The sequence below is a fragment of the Dicentrarchus labrax genome, unplaced genomic scaffold (genome assembly GCF_905237075.1).
Source record: "Dicentrarchus labrax unplaced genomic scaffold, dlabrax2021, whole genome shotgun sequence".
NCBI classification, from domain to species: domain Eukaryota; kingdom Metazoa; phylum Chordata; class Actinopteri; family Moronidae; genus Dicentrarchus; species Dicentrarchus labrax.
The window spans coordinates 6,134,216-6,153,245 of NW_026136720.1; the positions used below are offsets into that span (position 1 = coordinate 6,134,216).

The following is a 19,030-nucleotide window of genomic DNA, read 5'->3' on the forward strand; positions in this document are numbered from 1 at the left end:
TAGCATGCACATATTTTGTACATGGGTATACTAAAAGATTTCAATTATTCATCAAATATAAACAATCTTCTATTGTTTATATTTGATGCATCTCACTAGCCCAGGATCTGTTTAGTGTTCTGAAACATCCTCATGCAAAGCTCCTGCTCAGACATCCAACAACTGTATGCAGAAATACCTTACTGCCGCATAAATCGAAGCTCTGTGCCCTTATGGGCAGCTGAGAGAGATGAGGCTTTGTGATCCTATATGGCTTCTGGATGTGATGATTGAAATGCCAGGCAGATTTGCGTAAGGAACAGAGGTCAGGATACAGGAAATGGAGAAAGGAAGAGAGGGATGGACAGAAGCCGGAGGACATCGGAGAGAGGGAGGGTGGAAGGTTACAGGAGGATGACGATGGATGGAAAGATGTAAAAAAGAAGCAGAGAGGGGAAAAGGGGACAAGGGGCAGGGATCACTAATGAAAGTTCCCTGCTGTTTTCTCAGCTGTTCTTCTTGGTGCCCTCAGAAGTGCTGTGTACAAGGCCAGAAACTCTGGGTATGCTAAATGGGCCATCTCTCCCTCTTCCTCACTCTCTCAAACACACACACACACACACACACACACACACACACACACACACACACACACACACACACACACACACACACACACACACACACAGTATGAATGGTGAATGAACACACCTAAAAACCACATCTTTGTGTCTGACGTGAAGCCTTATTGTCACCATGGTGACACCGTGAACAACAGGGTTGGTGTGGGACTTAAGGCCTTTGGGTTTTTTTGTGCTCCTCCAGCACCTATGTGTGCTATGTCAAGAGCTTGGCATACATATTGACCCAGGAAAGAAGTGGAGAATGGGCTTCTGGCGGCTTCTCAAAATCATTGCATTTAAAATCTGTTTCAAAACCAGAAAGATGGGAGCATACTCACCAGCACTGCTAACAGCAAAGACATGCCAAAGACTTTAATAAGAAATTATAAACCTACTCTGGAGTTGTCAGAGAAGAAGAAAGCGTTTCTACAAGGAGTGACTCAAAGCCAATAATAATAACGGTGTCATGGGTAAAATCTATACTTTTTCTGCGCTGCGAGGGAGCACAAATGCACAATGCACACAGCTGGTAACAGGCTGCAGATGAAAGCCAATTTGGTTTCTTTGTGTAACCGAGAGCTTCAGTTGGACCACAGGTCCCTGTGGAACAAAGACAGAGAGAAGCGAGGGAGAAAGAGGAAGAGATCGAGAGCGAGAAAGGGAGAGGGAATGAGATAGTGAAAGGGAGAAGGAGAGCTGGGCAGAGAAGAGAGAGAGGGGGGAGGGAGAAAGACAGGGCGTCCTGGCCCACCTGGGCAAACAATAGCAGTGAGATGAGAGTGTGGCTCAAGGGCCCTCCCTGTCCCTAAAGTACACAGCTGTCGGTTAGGGAAGGTGGGCAGATCAAAACAGCCCCGGTCTAGTTCAGGTGTTGCACCTTCAGAGGCAAACGGACAATTTTGGAATAAGAGCCTTGGTTGCTATGACTACGGTGGCAACAGAGAGACTCTTTTTAGATTTCATGTGAAATTATGCGTGTTGATGTTCTTCATTCATTGCCACAAAAATACAGAAGAGAAAAACAGTAGAAAATATTTGCGTACACTTTTAAAAGACACAAGGATGTTTTATTTAAATTACTGATGTTAAAAACATTTTCCCGCTCATATGAGAGTATTATATTGTAGTTTATTTGCATGCTAAAAACAGAATCCAGGATTGGGTGTTAATGGACTTGTGTAATATGTATCTATACTGAGTGCACTGTGCCTTGATTTCTGTTAAGGATGTTCAAACTTGTATCCACTTCTGTGGAAGCTTTAGTTGCTCTTGATTAGTGTGAGAAGGGAAAAAACTAGTGTTTGTGAATGACCTATGAGAGTCTGCTTCAAGGATGGTATGTATGTTGATCCCAAATAGAGTCTGCTTGAAGCCAGTGTGTATATGGAAATGCCATCATAAATAGAACCACAGAGGGGGGGAAGGCATGTAATTCCCTTTCGCTGGGAACATGGACAACACCATGGCAGAATCTGGAAAAATGAGATGTGGAACACACGATTATAGACAGAGTGGCAGATCTCATCTTTCCAGATCCTGCCTCAGTTGTTCTGTCTGTTGAGGCACCATTTTGAGCTTTAAGTTGGCTGATGCGCAGAGACTCCTTCGCTTTTAGACAACAACACTGTCTTTGTTTAAAGATAAGCCATCTGTTTGATGATATATAGATGCTGGGAGTAATGAAATATTGTGTGGTGGTGTTGCTGCCTCCCTGACGTCCCCGCTGTGTTTAAAGAAGTGATGTGAGTTATGTCCAGTTCATGGTGATTGTGCTCTCTCAGCTCAGTGATAGCCAGTCTGGGCACACTTGTTTACTGTATATGTGTCGGTATGTGAAAAAACCTTCCCAATATGCTAATCAATCAGATCCTGCAGGGCCATTAGGCGGCTTGAAGATGTGAACATTGAACAGGTTGTGTGGAGTGAGACAGGACATAACCTCTGTGTTTAATCAGCCAGTCACACACAAATGCACCAAATTGCCTTGCGCGGTTGAGCGGCTACTGTTCACGTTTATAGTTTACTTGTTTTTCTCTTCTCTTTATTTTAGTATTTCTGCTTTTACTTCTTTGTGTTATCTACAATCTCACTGGAACATGTTTTTTTTTGTTTCCTCTGTGGGCTGATATATAGCAGCTTAATGCTCTTTGGTGCCTCCCAGCTTGTGCACCCAATAACCAGCTGAACCCGACAGACAATTCGACGCTCCTCGCTCATAAAACACTGGGATTAGTCTTCAAAGCTCGGTGGCAATGCACACAGGAGAAGTTCATTAGTTTGCATTGCTCTTTTTTGGGAAATTTAGCAATGTAGCGGTTTGAATGCAGCTATAAAGCATAGTTTTTTTCGGTTTATGGCAGCCTGTCTGCAGTACTGATGTGAAAAGCAACTTGTTTACCCACAACTAGACTACAACACCCTTGGATGCTGCCCCATTCCTAATGCTAACCCTTTTAATATTTAACCAGGATCCAATACAGGAGTAATTATTTTTCCAAACAAATTACGCCTCAGGCCGAAACCAACGCAATCTGATACGCCACAGCGATACATTCTCTGTCACAAGGCGCTATTAGTCATTTTAAATTATTTATCAAGCTTTGGTGAAATAGGATTTGCTTCAGCCCTGTTTTATGACTAGCATACTGCTTGAACAGAATCTTGAGTGGCCTTTATATTCTAAAAAAGCAATTTTTATCAAAAGCTTCTCTGGCTCATCCCCAGATACCCCTGGAGACGTCCATATGCGAGGAGTTCACTGAGACACAAGGTCAATAAAAGAATGATGATGCTGACGTACGTTTCTTTTGATATCTAAACAGGTTTGCTATGTAAGACTTCACTCCAGTCTACTCAACAATGATGATGACACACATCAATTCCTTTGTGTTGATAAATGTCAGCTCATAAACTTCCCTTACCCTTTTACCCTTTTGTAGACCCATACATTTCTTGGTTAAATGGTTTAAAAACATCCTGTAAGTCAGGAATGTATCATGTATCTTCAAAGCTGGGATGCTATTTTGTTGTTGCTATGCATTAGACTGTAGTTTCATTGACCTTCGCATTTTTCTGTCTAAGCTAAAGTGAAACATTGTTTGTAAAACATTTCTGATCCTATCTGGAATTGACAACCATAAATGTGAGCAAAGTGTGGCGTTAATAATTGGAATCTGAAAGTCACATAGCTTTATGACTTTATGAGTGGTGCTGAAAATAGCCTTGTGTGGTAAGAACAGAGCCTCATTTAATTCAGCCATCTGCAATGAAAAATAGCAACATTTTTATAGAGCGACAACTGTCACCATGAATATGAGCTATGTTTAACTGGGCTGTCGAACATCTTCTATCAAACAGGATGAACACATTTAAAAGGGAGGGACATAAAAGCAAGCGAATAAATTTGTTAAAATTGTAGTCAAAGGAAAATAAAGTTATTGTGTTGAACCAGGGATGACATTAAATGAAGAGGGAGAGAAAGATGGGAGGGGGGGTCATCAAAGCCTCTTTTGCTCTCTATACAGGGGCCCCAGCTGGCTGGCTAAGCGATGGAGAACTCTGCCCACTTGCCTGCCGCAAATTAGCAAAACTATTTACCCTCGTATATGCACATTAGCAAATTCCTTCAATTGAGAAAACAAATGCATCTGTTTTGTTCTGCTGAAAACTTCATGGGAGCCTGCATGGGCCTCTGCACACCAGGCATTCTCTGTCACAGTGGCAGTCAGTCCGAACACACAACACACACACACACACACACACACACACACACACACACACACACACACACACACACACACACACAGCCAGCATGGAGCCAATTGCAGGTCCCTGCCGGGCCTCCCCAATCCTCTCCCCAGCTGGACAGCTATAGCTTGGATCGGTCTCTCTCAGTGTCTCTCCTGCCCTCTGTCCAACTGTTGTTGATAGTCTCTGTTTTTCTCTGTCTTTAGAACTCTCTCCCTCTGTAATTGGACCACTCTAAATTTCATCAATACTCCCATGCTCTGCCTTAAATAAGGAAATCCAGGGTCCCAAAATGGACATTTCTTTTTTTCTTCTTCTACTCTCCATTGCCCTTGCTGCATATTTTCCATCCTGGTGTTAGCTTTTAAATATTCATGTAAGTGGATGGAAGAGGTGAGGGGGGGAGAAGAGAAAGGGAAGGAGGGCGGGAAGGAGCCGAGGCAGCGCACAGTGGTGGGGGCTACCCCCTTACTGGAGCTCCCTGCGGAGGGATGGCGGGCATAAAGGAATTGTGGGAGGCGGGTGGAGGGGTAGGGGGGGTCAGCAGGAGGCCTCATGATTTATTTAGACCCGGGGGCACCTGTGCCAGTCATCCGCTGATGGAAGCCATCACCCTTCCAACCCACTGGTGCTTGAATCCAGAAAAGAAAGACAAATCTGTGGCAAGCAGAAAAATTAATATATGACTACTGCTGTGAGAAATCTCACCTGTCCAGTTAATGAGTTTCATACTTAAGTAAGAAGAAAATTCCATTGTTCTATGGCTGTAACCCTACCGGTGACATTTTGATGACCTTCCACTTTATGTTTTTCTTAGTTAGCCAGCGGTGTTATACAGCAACTCGACAAACACCTGTAAGGTTGAAGAAGTTCCTACTTGTGTGCTGCCAACCCCCGAAAAGCTTATGTGAGGAAAAATCCTATGTTTCAAATAAACCAATCAATATAGAGCAGACAGATTGCAGCCTTAGTGAGCTTAAGTGGGCGGCTCGGTGCGTTTTATCAAGGCAGCTTAATTTCCGTCAGCTTAATATCCTGGGAAATGTATGGAAATTGAACTGCGAGGGAGAACAAAGACGAGTAGCCAGGATGAAACGATGTGGTGAAACTCGGAAAGCTCTGTCTTATCGTGGAGCGCACAAAGACACAGCAAGGGAAAAAAATGCACCACACACACACACACACACCTGTACAGCCTGTTAGAGTGCATTAATAGGTGTGTCCATCAGCTGGGTGGTTAAGTTCACTTTTACTTTCACTTAAGAGATAAATAATTCTCAGTCATTGTTTGCCAAAATGACTGTGAGCAGTTGACTACTGTATATGTTCCAATGCATATGCTTGACTACAGGTAGTTAATTAGCTTAGCTGCAACATGTCTCCTGCTTTCCGGCTGCTCTGTGGAGACACATGGAAGAGCTGCCCAGAGGCAAATTATAAATGAGAAACAGGTTATTAGGATTCTGTCATGCATACTAAGGTGTTATGACTGTCATAAAAAGCACAGTAGTGAATATAGGGAGCAGTAATTATCTTTTTTTTTTTATACGGCAGTTCCTCATAATAGCCAATGATATCAGCATCTACAGTCAACAACAACAAGATGGCCCTGGCCCTCAGTGGCCACAAGCTGGAAATATAAAGCTAAATAAAAAACGAACCAACCATAAAGTCAGCAAAAAAAGTAACAACATGCCACAGCAGCCACCCAGTCAGGCTGAACCTAATGAAAGCTCATCTGCATTAGTAATAATCTGCCACTGCTTGGGGGAAAGAGAGCGCTGTTCCAGGTTCTGGTGAGGAATGCAAAACAACGACCTTCTACACACCCCAGCCTCCATCACTCTACCCTCTTCTCCCCCATTCCCCTTCTTGTTCAAGATACTTTCTTGAGAATCTTCACATAAAAAACACCTGGGCTATTAACTGCGCCGCTGGCGCTGAGTGAATGTGCCTTTCCGTCCTTTTCTAATTCATCTTTCCCCTGTAGCAACCCGATCCTGGCGTTTACCTTCCTTTCTCTCCCTCTCTGGCACATCCACACACACACACACACACTTAAACACACGCTTCACAGAACAGTAACTAATAGCAACCTCATTCATTAAAACACCCCTTGATGTTTCGCACGGAGGCAGGGTAAATGTGCTGGAACGCCTGGCCTGTCTGTCTGGTTGTGCAACGCTAACAAACAGATAGAGAGTCAGATAGACAGGTGGGGCAGGGGCTCGTCTTACACTCAGCCTTCTCAGCCCAAACAGTGACTGCACCACCCCTGATGGAGAAAGATACATATTTCATCAGTTATTACGGCTACGACAGAAGACTGACGGTGTCAGAGATCCTACTGTAGCATCAGCTGTGCACATCTTCACTGCCATAATAAATAAAGATATGGGCTCTGAAAGTATCATGAGAAAATGCAGAGCGTTCCATAATATGAGCTTTTTGTGAAGTTTCCATCTGGATGCATTAAGATCTCATCTGCCAGAGGCCTTTTGCTTTACACTGATAGCACTGAGAGTACACAGACACTGGCCACTTCAGAGCACTGGTGACATCAACAAGCCCATTTCTCCCTCTCAGACACTGTTGACTCATTTTCCGTTCACCCAGTGTCTAATAGGCTAATTCTTTAGGCTCTTCTGCTGTAGTGTATGTAGCATATGCCGTAGATTGCTCATGCATGTCTAAGTATGAAGTCTGTGATGTGTGCATGTTAAATAACAGGTAAATGCTGGCAGGTACTGACATGCATGCAGTATGTGGGATACAGCTTCAGGCCTCTGGGTTGTTAATATTAAGATGTTTAATTACTGCAGGAAATTGCTCTGCCTCTGTCCCTCTGTCTTGTGGCAATTAAGCATGCCACTGTAAAACTACCACTGTGAGAAAGACATTTCCTGTATGTATACAGAAAGGCTGAGGTATGCTAGAAGAAGAACTACAGAATAAAGGAAAAAACTGTTTATAGTCGCTCTGAACGGCCACACTCGACAGTGGGGAGAAAAGACAGGGGCTAGACACAATAATGAATTATTAAAATATTGGGATAACGGTGCACACTTTCAGACGGTTTCTCCTGGCAGCCATTCACAGTTTTGCACTCATTTGTACACAAAAAAGTAAGATTGAAAAGAGAGCTTGAGAAAGAAGTTTAAGGCCTGCCTAATTTCTCAACACCTTGACCAGTCGCTGTGTAAAGTGGGTGTAATTGTGAGATTGTTGGTTTCCTAAACAAAAACTGCAGATGCATTCCCCCAAAATTCTGAAGTGGTACTCTACCTAGTCATGCAGATAGTTTGGGTTGTATTTGTTAAGGTTTTTATTTGTCTTTGAGACTTTTTTTGTTATTTGCATGAAATTAACCTTTAAGTATAATATTGGTTTGGGCTCAGGCTTCAAATTTGGAGACACCAAACTCCCATTATACCTAAATGACCTTTGGACAGTCCAGCAGACAGTCACGTAGGGTGAGAGGCCTGTTAGTTACACCTCCCTTTCACTAACAGCCGCCACCGCAAGGCCGACTCCTGCCAGCTGCACTGCCTCAGGAAACTATACATAAACTTAAGTAATGTCTTGCTGCCTTCCCACCTCATGGCCTTTACCCGATGAGTTAAATAGGACAAACATACCCAACTGGGACAAGACAATAATCCCTTTATCTGGCACAGGGTAAGCTTGACTAGCCGGCTTACCTGTTACATCATTAGCAATAGGCAAGAGGGGAGAAGGGGAGCAGGAAATGAGAGGAGGATAAAAGAAGTAGGAACAGGTCACAAGTTGATGTAATCAGGTCGTAAACACCAAAACAGTTAAGAAGAGGAAGGAATAGGTAATAATACATTTAAAGAGTAGTAGGTGGAGTGTTTTCAAGTACAGTGGCACCAAGTATAGAAGTGCTACAGACAGGCCTATTTGACAAGGATAGATGAGCTCAGCTACATGAACCTGTATTCGCTAAGCACTGAAGCGAACAAAGTTGAACCTCTAAGCACCCTGAGAGCTGTTCTTGCAAATAGCACATCACTTGTTTACCTTGAATACTGGTGTTTTATTTGCATGAGTCAACCTTGTGGAAAATCCATAAGTCATTTGCAAGGCTCTTACAGCACATACAGTACGACATCACCAGCATACGCTATCTATGGCATAGAAAATACAAACAGCCATGTGTGAGGGATATGAAATTCCCACAAAATGGATGTAAGCAAAAGCATGTGATACTGGCTTTGTAAGGTATAATGTCTGCATTTGGCTCTCATTTATATGAAAAGATGGGAAAAAGAGGGAAAGAAGAAAGGCAAACACGTTGCTCTCACGATTCCCCCTTTACCATTATCCCAGCCTCGTCTTATTTCACCTCATTAATCCAAAGCGGGGCTTGTTGAGGAAAACTTGAGTTCACTAAGACAAGACACAAATATTTTAGTTAACAAGAATCAAAGGAGATGACAGGGGGATGTTTTTGCTATTGTGGAGGATATCAAGTAACACAGAGCCAGCAGGTTGGAGCTGGCAAATCCCACCTGTATGTAATCTCTCCCCTGTAAAGGTACTGTCTGCACAACAGAAACAGAAACTATCCTGCTATCTTCTCATCTGAAATCATCAAAGATGGTTTGATGTTCTCCTCTAAGCTTTTGAACTCACCATGAACTCTACCCGCAGCCCAACTTTGTTTGCTGCCCAAACTGCATGCGATGCTAAGACACCCGTAGTGCTCAGCTCCCATGAGCTCATTCTTTGAATTGAATTGTAAGACTTGCCTCATTCCTCACAATGAGTCCTGGTAAAGCGCACACACTCTTGTTGTTGACATACTGTACGAGCATGACATTATGCAGTACAGAAAACCCTGTGACACAATACACACACACACACACACACACACACACACACACACACACACACACTCCCAGTGCCTGAAACCAGGGTCACCAAGTCCCTGGTCTAGGTTTTGGTGGCTGGTGGGTAATTTTCTGGTCAATGTCAGCCTTTCTTTCCCGTCCTACGTTGCCAAGAGGAAATGAAGGCATGATCTCTCAGCTCTTCTCCACTCATCTCTCCCCGAGAAAACAAACAGGAACATTTTATGGCCTGCTTGTTGACCTACAGCCCAGGAGCAACAACAACCGGCTACTAGTGGTGTTTACTTCAGGATGAGCTACTTAAACTGATACAACAACACTGCCCTGTTGACGTGTACAATCCAATTCCCATACAGGGATCTTAATATACTGTAGGTTTAAGAGACAGTTGGGGAGAAGCATTTATAAAATATTGTTCAATAAACACTAAAGCTCAGATAAAATCATACACCTGTCAGATGTGATAAAAGATGATCAGGATCTGAGGATTACTGAGCTTAAAGTTTTGGTTTTTTTAGCTTCTGAATGCAGCAGTTTGAACCATCACTGTTCTCTCTAAGTTCTCTCTACTGTAAGCCTTTCCACCTTCCTGTTTTAACAGGAAACAATAGTCTTCAGTGTAGCATATTTAAATAGCCAGTGATAAACTGTAAAAAAGTAACAAAACCAAACATTTCTATCAACAGAATCCACTAAATGGGGACCTCAAACTTCTCTCTTGCACTACACGCAGTTGCAGAGCCACCACCTGGCATGTGTGTGTGAGTATATGTGTGTGGGTGTGTGTGTTTATGTGTGCGGTACCATACACACACCTGTTCTTCCCTCAGCCTCAGCCTCGGCACCAGGCCTGGGCCCCAAACAAAGCTTCTCTCTGTACGGACATGGACACTGTTTGATTCCTCGCACAGTTCCCCAAACGTTGCCTCTGCTGAAACCTAAACACACTGTTTGCTATGGCCGAAAAAAGACGAAGTACTGGGAGAAGAAAGAAAGGCCTTCCCAGAGACTCATCTGGTTCTAATGCAGGGCCCACTGGTGTGGATTACAGGCACATATTACAGGAGAACTCAGGCTGACCCCTCATTTCTATCCCCGGGGAAATGGGAGACAGCCATGGTGATGGGGGGCTGAGGGTCTGGGGGTCTGGGGAGCAGAGGGGTGAATAGAAGCCTGTGGGCAGGTTGCCACCCCACATGATTGGTGCCCTTTTTCAATGAGGGAGGTTTTCATTTTTTTTCTCAAAAACAGGAAAAAACACGTTATTCCCCCGAACCTCTCAATGACACTAAAAAATGTCATTGCTTAAAATATTTCCTGTGGTCTGTATTGTCTTTACCGGAGCTTTGCCAGGTTTTCCGGCCTTTGATAATCTTCCTAGTAACACTATACATGATTGTTTTGTCACATTAACCACAATAGGCAGCTGGCTACTCAGCAAGCCTATGAGTTTTTACTGTCCTATCCCACATTGGAAGGGGGTCTTAACTACAGCGGTAAACAAGCCAACAGGAAAGGCAGAATCGGAGTGAAGAGAGAGAACTTCAGCAGCAGCTCATAAAGCTGGCAGCAAATGTGAGTGTTTGGCCAAATAATCAGCTCAACTAGGAAAACATTCCTATCAAAGCAGGGATAAATCAAACAAGATGCAAAAAGTACAATGATCATCTAAACAGAACAAACAGGAACAAACAGAGGGACAGCTCTCTTTTTTTCTTTGTGCCATTTCCTCTTTGCATCTGCAATATTACATAAAATAGTATTTCAGCTCTTACCTGTAGTATCTGGACTGTAGATAAGTGGAGCAGACCGCTTTGGACACATGGCTGGCTGAGCCAAAGTCAATGACTTTGACCCTGTAGGGCTGTCGAGAGGGGTCCACAAGCATGATGTTCTCTGGCTTCAGGTCAGCGTGGATCAGCCCCAGGCTCTTCAATTTCATTAGCGCTGTGGCCACTTGCTGTAGCACGGGTCTGATGTATTTGAGCGGCAGAGGGCTGAACTTGTTCTGCTTGAGGAAGTCGTACAGGTTCTGCTCCAGCATCTCAAATACCAGGCACGTGTGGTTCTTGTGCTGGAAGCACTCGTAGGCCCTCACAAAATTGTAGTCATCTGCACTCTCCGTGCTGAGACGCGCCAGGATGCTGACCTCGATCTGACCCTGCCGTGCATATGATGGGTGGTTTTTTAAGATCTTGATTGCCACAATCTCATTGGTGCCCCTCTTCCAGCACTTAACCACTTGCCCGAAGGTTCCTCGCCCCAAGAATTCCAGCACTTCATAGGTGTTGGTCATGGAGCAGAGCACCTCGTGTTGGACCAGTTGGTAATCCCCCTCACTGTTGGAGCCGCTGTTCTTGGATGTTGCCGTGGAGGTGGCGGTGGCCACTGTAGCCACCGTGGCTCCACTGGCTGCTCCGTTCTGGATCATCGGTGGGCCGTGCTCCTCAATGATCTGCACGCTGCTGTTGTTGTCAAGCTCCTCACTCTTGCGTTTAAGCCCGCATCGCTGGTAGGTATCTAAGAGACTGACCGTGCTGCGGCGTGTCAGGTTGTGAACACCAACCCCACCACCCAAACCACTGCCACCGCCGCCACCACTGCTGTTGCTGCTGCTGCCTCCACCCCCGCTGCCCAGCAGAGACCCCACGGCCCCCGAAGTGCTGCTGGCTGAGGCGACCACAATGTGGCCCGCGCTGGCTGGGAAGATGAGTGCCTGCTCGTAGGGCAGGGTGGAGCTGGCCACCTGCAGGGAGCTGTTGATGCCTAGGGGGCCACTGGCGGCCGACAAGTTCTTGCTGCTGTTGTGGCTGTAGACTTTGCTGTGTGTGCCGTACCCTGTCATATCCCAGTTACAACTCTGCTCCACCTTCAGTTTCTTCACGCTAAAGAAGGCACTTGATTGGAGAGTGTGAGGGGAGAACACTTGCACTTGCGAGGCCATACCTGTGACAAGACAGGAACAGAGGGGAGGAGTAAAGAGGACAGGAGGGGAATGAAAGTGAGAGGTTAGGAAACTGAGAGTGTCTGAAACACGAGCGGTAGCCAGAAGCTTTAAAAAAAGACAGCTTGGGTCAGAGCAGGTCATTAAAACACCAAGCGTATACACTGATGATGCATCAGGATGTTAACTTCTTGAACTTTTTAACATCATAGTAAAGTGACAAGCATTAAATGACCTTCAAAATGTCAGGAAGCATTTGTTGCTTTGGTATTTCATTGTTTCTGAGTAGAGCTATTATCTGGTTTGTGATAAATTGTCAGATACTACGTCATTAAAACTGAAAGCGAGAAAGGGATTGTTTTTTAATACAATGTAATGACATTTTTTCTATTGTTATATAATATAAATAAAAGCCAGAATGTTTTTAGCGGAGAGATAAGCAGGTTTAGATTGAGAACTGCTTATGCACACCACTGGTTCATGCAGAGGAAATGCCATTTCCCCACTGTTCCCATATGCATCAAAGTAAATAGGCTGAGTGAATACTAAACGAATACCCTTTCATTGGACACTCCACCGAGACAGCAAAGCAACACAAAACCGTACAGAAAAACAGGCCCACAAAAAAGTCTCAAGGAATGATTGCAATTTCCTTCCCCACTACACAATCCAGCCCTTGCATTTATTGGTACACAGTTACTCAGTTTAGGGAAGGTGGTGGAAGAAATTTTGTTGAAGTAACTATGAGAACAGGAGAGGGGCACTGAACTCCCTCTTACAGATCCCGGAGACAACAAAACAAAAGCAAAACTGCAGCGAGGCTGTGCTCTGAACTCCTGGGAACAAGCTGCCTCAGAATAAGCAAAAGCTTCTCCAAGCAAACAACTGCCCAAAAATAGTCCCTTTCTTTATCTCTCTCTTTGCAAACAGGCTTGTTTGTAACATTGAAATGATTATTATAGCAGAAGGAAGATTACACGAGACTTGTAGTAATGTTATGTTTAAACAGTTTTCCAGTAAAAAACAAAATTAGTTTACTGTTAACAAACTAAGAGCTTCCACCTGGCCATGCCAACGCCCACACAATTAGGCCCCGCTGTTGATCAACTGATGCAGGAGTCAAAGAATGTTACGGTTGCAGCTCGCACACAAACACTAGCAAAATCGATGCATGCAAACAGCCCTTGAACTTTGTTTGCTGCCGGAAAAATAGCTGTTTTTGTGTGTTTAATAGACATCTTGAAAGCTGGGAAGTTTTGCTCTGTTCAAACATAATTAGAGGACCATTTCCCTCCAAGATGGGAGGACTTCCATAATTGTGGGCTCTTTTCTGCGGACAGAAAGCTGAAAAGAGGGGACACTTTGTCATTATTAGCCCTTTGAGTGGAGATGATGATTAATTCAGTAGGAAGCTGGCAGCCCTCCACTATACTGCACTGCTTCATTTGTATTTTTTAACTCTCCTAACCTCTCCTCCTCATTTTTTATTTTTTTTAGTCTCTCTGTGGCCTTGCTTGGACTTACTAGTTATCTGCGTGGTCATCTGGTCTTAGCCCTAATGCTGCAGGATTGAAGCTGCAGTGCACATTAGAGGACTCAATGTAAGCTTGGTGGGTGTTTTACAGTGGCTGATGTAGCATAGCTCCACCATGCCTCCTGCAGTTCTTATTTAAGCCTCAGGCATGATGATCTGCGCATACATGCTCTGAACAATCATTAAGATGTAGTCTTTTTTTCTTTTTCTTTAAGTGCTCACGCCTAGTCACTTCAGGACCGGTAGGTATGGCTGGTCCAGAGAGGTAATGAAGATCGTCCACTAGGCTATTAGGGGCAAGGCTCTCTGCTAATCACATAAGCCCTGAAGGCCAGATGTCACTCCTTGGATTACCAATTCCTGTGCCTGGACTTTACGCTAAAAATAATTTGAATGATGGGTTGCGTCACAGAGCAGCGTCAACAGTGTGTGACTGAGAGCCTGACAGGATAATCACAGACACAGACTGATGGACACAAAGATGGATGGACAGACACAGAGCTGGCTTGTTCCTCTTATGGAAAATTCCAGCATTACATATCTGCCAGCATGATTATGGATAGCTCGAGGTTTTACAAGGCCAGATTGAGGCTAGCTGCTCTTTGCATTAGCATCACATGAATTCCCCCGCAGCCCTGATCTTAGTCACTCATTGACTGTCTGTCAGTTTTAACACTGTGGCCAAGAGTTCACTTGACATTGCCTACACGGTGCAATGAACTGAGGGCCACACATGTTCCCCCAAACTGCGGAAGCCTCTTAAACATAGCAGACAAAAATGTTTAGAAATGCAAAGGAAATTCTTGAAATTCAACTTTTATTTGTTAAGAAGTACAGCACAGCTGGTTTTGACACAGAACGGAGAGCTGTACAAACAGCGCCACAGTTTAGAGTCCCGTGCCAAACACAGATAAGTAATTAAATGGACTAAAACTAAGAGGTCAAATGGCTGGAATGTTATCTCATGACAACATACAATGTGACCAATTATACTTCATTGGGAAAGCAGCTCCAGTGCTCATGAATCACTCTTCACCCAAACTGAAGTTCAAACATATTTATGATCTAGAATCTGAACAACCAAAGCCTCTACACTGTTGTCAGAAAAAACAGTGCAAAATACCTTCCCTTAAAAATGTCCTATTGAAGTTTATTTGAATTTCTGAACTCTAAGCCAAGCACAAAACTGTAAAGGTCCATTGTTTGTACATTTACAATGTTGGAATGCCTTCAGTAGCCAAGGCTTTCCATTTAGCATACCTAAAGGAACACTGTGTGTGTATGTGGGACCACATACTGCAATTAAGCATGCCAGAGAGGCATTTTCCACTGTTTAGAGGCAGCATGTTGAAATGGTAGTAGTCAATGTTTTCAGAGAGATTACTTCTCTGTCAGGGGTTTGTTAATCTTCTTTTTGGGAGGATCAGGGCTGTTCTGCATGCCATGCGAGGGTGAGAGACGCACTGAAAGGGAGGTAAGGAGAATAGAGCGTGGCCACAAGTGGCCTTCACATTCTAGCCTGTGACCCGCTTCTGTTTGCTCTCTTTTATTAAACCCGTCATTTATTCTCTGCTGACAACATGACAGAGAGTATTGATGAGGAAGCCTTTAAACACCACCAAACCTGCCAAACGGCCCTTTGTAATTACAAATAGTCTTTTAATATAAAACCTGCCTATCATTCAGCTCATCCATGCCAAAGTTATGTGATTTATACAAATTATAATTTAAAACGATTTAAGATAAATGGAAAATGTGATCTGATGGCATAAAACAGGCCCATAAGTTTCATATATACCCCAGCCGTCGCCTAGGAGACAATCCAGAGACTGCACTCAGGTCTGTGTGGTCGATGTCCCCTGGCCTGGATATATTTGGACTACTTCCTGAGGCCTAATGGCTACTGACACCAATGGAGCCGCTCTGATGACCCTGTCTCTTTACTGGACATCCCAGTGTCTGCAGGACTGGTGGCTATAGGGGGGGCGAGCCAAATCTATGGCTAATGACACGACTTCTGACTGTCTAGACTAAGCATTATCTCACCCTTTGCTGCTATTTGCGTGTGGGTGTCAAGGCACTGCCTGCTGCACCTCCATCCCTTTTCTGAATGCATACAGAGAGAAGACAAACTAAATGAAAGACCAACATAATGTGTCTTAGTAAGGTACAGGACCACTAGAACAGTTTCAGTTCCCCCTTATTGCCATTTCTTGTGTTCTTGCCTGCTGCCTGAGTTCTGCCCTCAGTAGGGGAGCTGGAGCTTGACACTGCATCTCTCTCTCTCTCTCTCTCTCTCTCTCTCTCTCTCTCACACACACCCATGGCCACTATTGACCATCCTGTCTGCTTTTTTAGCTCTCTCATCTCTGCTTATTTATAGAATAATGCATCAGACGAGCTCGCGGGGAGATACTGTCACGGAGGCTGCAGCTCCATCAGCCTTTATGCTCATCCTGACCACAGTATTTGACCAGTTGGAATTGCCTCGCCATTTCTCTCCACTCTCTTACAAATGCACAAAAGGGGACAAATATATATCCAGCATATTGACAGCCTAAGAGGCCAGTATGAATGCTGTTTGACCGACATACACAGGTCTTCTCAGCTCGTAAATCAGCAACATGCCTGCTGTAAATGTGACACTCCCTCAACTCTCCCCTTCCTGGAAGCAAACACCCAAAGATACAGCATGTCGTGTTAGCTGTGAGATAACGCGTTCGGTCAGCACGTGTTCAAATGCACACAGATACACTGGCAAAAACAGACACAGGAGCAATCGCAGAAATGTCCACCTGCAGGTGTACACAGGAGCACCAATACAAAGAGGTGCAACACACACTCACACCAGCTGATGCAAAACACAACTCTGAATATGTTATTAACTCCCTTAGGATCTACCTGAGCAACGACAATGTGTGTGGTTAAAGTTGAAATATTAACATTTCTAATCTAAAGTAAAGCTGGAAAACCTGGTTCCTGCAGGGTAACTGTCTGTAGATAAGGAGGCTGCTATTCACGTTGTAAGTGTGGTCATAAAACGGTTGGGGTGAGAAAAACATTTGCTTTGTTTATACTGCCAGGTCAGCCAAACCAGGCACTGAACCAAGACACAGGGTGGAGAAGAGAAGCGGGAGATGAGGAGGAGGAGTGCAAGGGGAGGAGGACTGGGTGGCAGAGTGGCTCGAGTGGCTTGAGCTGGATTTCTTATTAATCAAATCACGAGTGTAGCAAGTGTACAAAGCACAGCACCCAACTTCCTCCCTACTGAAATGAAGAAAGACAGAAAGAAAGAGGCCTGCTAGCATGCCCTTGCTTCAGCAGAAGTAAAACATTGAATGTGGAACAGATAAGCAGAAACTATTTGTTCTGTGCAGAAGTCTTGTATGTGGCAGTATAAAATGAGATGGAGGGGGTTGAAAATGTGCCCAACCATAAACCAATGGCACCTGTTAACTCATGGCTTGACTGCAATACCATTGACATCCACTGTATGCATCAAGCTGTGTGGTTTTGACTACAGTTACAAACACAGCACAGGGCCGTCCAGGGACACACACCTGATAAGCAGCCGTTCTCCAGAATGCTTATCATTTGCACACAGCGAGAAACGCCCCACTACACCACACTTCCTCTCATGTCATTAGGATCAACAATGACAGCTGGACACAATGTACTATAATGAGATCAACATATGAGAAGTGCAGGCAAGAAACAGTAACAACAAATAAAACAACGGGGAGAACATACAGATGAGTACACTGTGGGATAAAACATTGTATAATGGCAAATTGATTTGAGAGAGGCCAGTGCAGTATGGATTTTGTTGCATACCGACTGTGTTCCGCTATAATCTACTGACAAAGTATATGTATGAATGTGAATGGCGGCCTTGTTTGCTGCTCTTGCAACATACCACAACCCGAGGTTTTGAAAGGATGCCGCTTCAGTAAGTGAAGGACAAAAGGCAGCGATATGCAAAATGAAATACAATAATGCTGATGTTCACACAGGAGCACATATGCCTGCATGCACAAACACAAGGAGCCAGGTTCCTGTTAGCTACCCATCAACATTTCAGTCATTATTCACTCTAATGTTCAGTGGACAAAAGCCCCAAAGTAGAACAAGGTTTGTGAAGGGACCTTTCAGAGATGGAGACCTTAATTTTATTTCTAAAGGGTCAAACCTCTTCCTGGACACACAAATATAATTATATTCTCAGACAAAAGCGATCAATTGACTGAAAAAAAAAAAAGAAGGAATTTTTAAAGTGTTTAAAAAAAATAATAATCCCCCATAATTTTCATTTTGAGTGATCCCCTGTTATGTATGCATGGGTTGCCTAATACATTCAGAAAAGGTATTTACTTTGTGAGGTTCGTAATTGTATTAACCCCACTAATATGATTATCACATCCAAAGTGTTAAATGAGATGATAGTCTTTCATTTTTACTGCATTGTAATATGAGAGCGCTATTTGAGGTTGGTGTACTACTGATTTAAATTGCGTAAAGTAAGAATGAGAAAGTCAAACAGTAAAAACTGAAAGCAAACAGCAGTGATCACTGTCTTGGCATCGCTGCCTCACCCTGCCAACCTTCCCTGTCCTATGGAACAGACAGCTAAGAATTAGTCTTGGGTGTGCGCTTGAACTCAGGACTCAAAGTCTGCTGCTGCATTAATATCCAACAGAGACAGCTGCTATAATGCTTGTCCTGTTCACAACGCCCGCCTCCACCAAGGATGCACCCAACACCACACACACAACTCTCTGCATCTGTGCAGAATGCGTGTATGCACGTGTAACTAGGCGTCTATCCAAAGAATACATCTTTGCACTTCAGAGACTCGACGTGTGTGCTAATGTACGTGTAACTTTATGACTGTTGGTGTAACTCCCTTCACTATTTGTCAAAGTTATTCTGTATTAACAACATGCACGAAACCACCACCCCAAAACACACACACAAACACACACCCAGAGGGATTACTCTGATACTCCACCCCTTCAAAACCCTGCAATGAACCCCGACAACAGAGGAACCAGTCCAACCTGACTGGGCACCTGGGGACCAATCACACACAGGCAGGGACAACACTTCCTGTATTTCCAAAACACAGCTGTAATCAAACAGCAAACTGATAGGGTGTCTAGCTTTGAAAACAGAGGAATGAGTTGCTAGGAAAAATATACGTGAATGCAAATGCTTTACATATTTCTCCTTTTTTTGTTGTTGTCTGGTCTGTTTTGTGCACAGCTGGTAAGAAACTACCAGTGCCTACCTGTTAGATCTCAGTTCCTTGCAAGCTGTCAACTGGAAACCA

At 44.1% G+C, this 19,030-nt stretch overlaps 1 protein-coding gene across 4 annotated transcripts in view; it reads right to left on the reverse strand.

The window, feature by feature from the left end:
- hipk2 (homeodomain interacting protein kinase 2) overlaps positions 1-19,030 on the reverse strand; it is a 71,762-nt gene that overhangs the window by 43,025 nt on the left and 9,707 nt on the right. For all 4 annotated transcript variants that reach the window (XM_051381541.1, XM_051381539.1, XM_051381540.1 and 1 more), the window contains exon 2: positions 10,999-12,169. In XM_051381541.1, coding sequence (XP_051237501.1) covers positions 10,999-12,169 — 1,171 coding nt within the window. The remainder of the gene's footprint in view (positions 1-10,998; positions 12,170-19,030) is intronic.